This window comes from Apis dorsata, unplaced genomic scaffold, assembly GCF_000469605.1.
Source record: "Apis dorsata unplaced genomic scaffold, Apis dorsata 1.3 scaffold_303, whole genome shotgun sequence".
Taxonomy (NCBI): domain Eukaryota; kingdom Metazoa; phylum Arthropoda; class Insecta; order Hymenoptera; family Apidae; genus Apis; species Apis dorsata.
Window position 1 is genome coordinate 491,946 of NW_006263576.1, and position 4,335 is coordinate 496,280.

At 25.9% G+C, this 4,335-nt stretch overlaps 1 protein-coding gene across 3 annotated transcripts in view; it reads left to right on the forward strand.

The window, feature by feature from the left end:
• The window catches only part of LOC102674833 (SAM and SH3 domain-containing protein 1-like), a 487,706-nt gene that overhangs the window by 466,068 nt on the left and 17,303 nt on the right, over positions 1-4,335 (forward strand). For all 3 annotated transcript variants that reach the window (XM_006617353.2, XM_006617352.2, XM_006617354.2), the window contains exon 8: positions 3,748-3,814. In XM_006617353.2, coding sequence (XP_006617416.1) covers positions 3,748-3,814 — 67 coding nt within the window. The remainder of the gene's footprint in view (positions 1-3,747; positions 3,815-4,335) is intronic.

A 4,335-nucleotide genomic window follows, 5' to 3' on the forward strand; every position in this document is an offset into this window, starting at 1 on the left:
TTAATATATATATTATATATATTATTATATATATTTAATATGTAAATAATATTACAAGAATGTTACATTTTGATATATTGTATTAACTTTATGATTAATCATGTGAATTGGAAAAATTAATAAATCTTTATTAACGAAGTTACTTTACTTTCAGTTTTATTTTAATTTTCTTAAATATATCTTTTCATTTTCTAGATATGATTATTTTCAATTGATTCTCGTAATAAGAACGATCTATTTATATTTTGAATAATAAAGACAGTTTTTAAAAAAGTTAGAGATTTCTTAATAACTTTTTAAAAGCATTAATCTCGTCTTCCCTCTAAGTACGTGTGTGGAAATAAGTTGAAACTCGTAAAGGAGCTCGTAGAGAGAACTTGGAATGGTGTCGTTGAAGTTTGTGGAGAAGACTGGTCAAGATTTGAAATGGACAACGCGAAGAATCAACTGGATTATCTAAGATTGTTTAATAGAAGTTTCTAAGCTTCTTTGTAATAATAATAGAATTTGTTGTCCAATTTACAAACGAAAATTTGATGTTTGAAATATTGAAAATTCACTGCTACATTAAACTATTTTTATAATTTGTAATTTGTTTATATTTTTGTTTATATTGTTTATATTTTTATAATTTGTTTATATTTGTAAATTGGATTCTTCTGAAAAGAATACAATTTTGATAATTCATTAATAAATGAAAATTTATACAGAAGGAATGAAAAATTATTACTATATTGCTACTTTGTATACAGGATAAACTACATAACGTTATTAATTATTAAAAAGAAATCATAGAAGTATATACAAAAAAAATAAAAGATGATCTTATTTAAGAAATAAATATATAGGATGTTAATATATGGGATATATTCTTTGAAGGACTAATTCTAAATGTTAAAATAAATACAAAAGTTGGTATAAAAAAATATATATTGAGACTTATTTATTAAATTATTTAAAATTTAATTTCGCTTTAGATGAAGCGAGACGAGAATATGAGATAGAATATGAGACGGTATAACAGAAATAAAACTAACTCTTCTTCCATTTCCTTTCAACGCGAAATTTTCCTTCTAACACAAACTTCAATTGTTTATAATTTAATAAACAAATCTTAGCAACAAATCTTAATCAATATTTTTATGTAGAAAACTTTCATGTTTTAATCAAAATCAAATTTCATTTCCTTAAAGATTTTTTAAAATTATAATTACACATTTATTAATAAAAAAAACTTTTTGATTGATCAAAAACAAAATTAATCAAAACAATATAGAATATATTATACATGAACAAAATCGAATTTTAATTACACGAAACTGAGGAATATGTATGCCAGAAAAGTTAGCCCATCCTTCTAGAAAATTTAAGGGATCGAAATAGATCTCACAGAAATTGGCCGAAACTGCCTTATTCTCCTGACTCTGGGCTACTCGAATAGGCAGAAAAAGACAGAAAGAAATAAAGTAGAGAGTTTCCTTTGAGGCTGGAGAACAATATGGAAATAAAGGTCGGTATCCGTGTAAAAGTTTTAGTGTCACTTCTACCTTCGAAGGTTTACTGCTCCCTAGGGAGGACCTTCTTTCTTTTGCTTCCCTACCTACCTTCTATTTTCTTCACCAACCGGTTGACTTCTCCTTTGCCACGCGAGAAACTGTGGGATAATCCCGTGGGCGACCACCTCGTCAACCACCCTCATCATCGTCGATTCCTTCTTACGCTTTTCGGCCCTTTTCTTATCCTTATGATTGATATAATATTTTAGGCGCGTAAATTGTTAAACATTCTAGATACAATAGGGATGGAAACAGTGGGAATATGAGATTTTTGTTTTTTAAATAATAATTAGGCTGCGGATAATGATGAATGTAAAATAAAATTTTTATGAATATGAAATAGAGTTTAAAACATTCGTCTTATTCTTATATTATAATGCGTGCTATATTTTGAATATTTTTTTTTCTTTTTGTATATCATGTATTCTGTAAATTTTTATAATAAGAAAAGGAAATTCTACATGAAATATGCTATGAAATATCATCTTTGAGAGAAATAAATTATAAAATTATGTAGTTGTCAAATATTAATAAATATATTAGTGATATACAAGAATTATAATCACAATTTGTTTTATAATAATCATATATATATAAATTTTTTTCTGCACGAATCCATTTCCAAATTTTGTTTTTGATATCTTTTTTTATTTTTGATATCTGAACGAATGATTTTTCATTATTCATTTTTATTATATTTTAATATATTTAAAATATCAATAATTTATTTTCTTTTTTCAAAATTGCATAATTAAAATAATTTTCTTTTAAATATAGATATGCAAAAACTAGGTTAAATTTATTTTTCAGATATAATAAGATTTCTTTTGTGAATCTAACATTAGAAAACTTATAATTATAATAGAAGTTATTTTAGCAACATTTTGAAAATGTTAAGCAGGACAAATCAATGGGTCGAAAAGCGTAGTCAGAGTAGTCAAATCCAATCCAAAGTACTGTCGAACCTGTCAATGCAGTGTTTCGAATTTGACATATCTATTGCTATTGAACATGTAAGCAAACATAAAATAGATTTCTGTAGAACTACTAAATCTCTGCATTCAAATTATTAATTATTTATAAATATTATTTATAGATTTTAACATCTTAAATAGACAATTGGAGACAATTTTAATAATCTTTTTCTTAAATTTATACTTTTTCTTAATTTATTGGTAAAAGTAATCAAATTTTTTTGTATTAAATAATGATCAAAATTGGAGTGACATATTTTTTACAAATTATACGTATATTTTAATGTAAGATATCATGAGTTTTAATCTGGAAATCAATATTTCAAATAATTTAAATGTATGAATTATGCTAAGTGTTTATAGCATAACGTTTAATAACTCTATTAATATATATAAATTAATATATATAAGATTAATATATATAAAATAAAGATAATATATAGATATTTATTCATTAGATTATTTATTTTGTAAGAACGGAATAAATTTTCAAATCGTTTTTTAATAAATTGTTTTTTAATAATAGTACGTATAATATCATACTGGAATCTTTCATATTATATTACAAAAAGAAATTAATGTAATTTACATAATATTTATGTAATTTTTTCTCTAAAATCTCTAATTTTATATCTTTAAACTATAAAAATATCTTATAATTTGATTAATCGCAAAAACATCAATTACAAACCAGCTATATTTTCAATTTAATACAATAAAATAAATAACAGATAATAGTCTCTTTAGCAATCAAAGTAGAAGAAAAGTAATTAGGTAATAAATAAAACAATAAAATGGAATGAATGAATTTTTTTGAAAAGTTTTTTCATCTTAAAATTGTAGACTTTAAGATACTATTTAATATTTTTAAAAAACAATGTACTATTATAATTATTATATATATCTTTCATATAAATTATAATATATAAACAAATTAAACAATAATTTATTCACAAAGATCTTTCATTTGAGAAAGAAAGATCTCTCATCATTGAAAGATAGAATTATAACAAATTAATAGTTACTAATTTTTATTTTATTTAAACATTTTCTCAATTAAACGGACAAAGCATGCATCGTTAAATATAATTGGCCGAATAAATTTCGTCTGAAAATTGCTCAACCAAGAATCAACAATATCAAATTAATGCTACGTTTCTAATCAAGTAATCGAATGGAGGATTCATTCATTCACTCTCCTTATTGTCCTGTTTCAGATACTGAGGGACATCCGGCAGGGTTTAATGCAGCTTGGTCGGGACGGACGGGGTCAGCTCCCTGGAGGTGAGTACGTCAAGGAGTGTAACCTCTAGCTAGTTGTCGCCTCTCCGCGACTTACAGCTCGGCTTGCTCGATCCAACCGGGCCACGTCCTCATTCGTGTGTATGTGTATTCTATGGAGTGTGTCTGCCTTGAGCAGAAACGAGCCACGTGCCAGCCAGAGCCTTGAGAATCGACTCCCAAACGCCTGACACTTCGTACATCTCCGCGCGCCCTCTAGGGACTCATTTAGCGCTTTCGTTCTCCGATGATTCTTCCCGTGATATTTTTTAAAGAATCTCAGCGCGATGAAACGGAACGCTCTTGTAGACGAAAATTTTTCAGGCGAAAGAAATCCGGGGATGCGATGAAACTGAATGAAATAGTTTCTCAGACAAAAATTTTTCTCGAATAAAAGAAATTTTCGAAGGAAATGGATTTGATATTATGGTTTGTTATATGATACAGAATATTCTAAAAATATGAAATTTTTATATATTGAAGGATGAAAAATTTGAAGGATTTGGAAATTTTTTTTTTTTTTT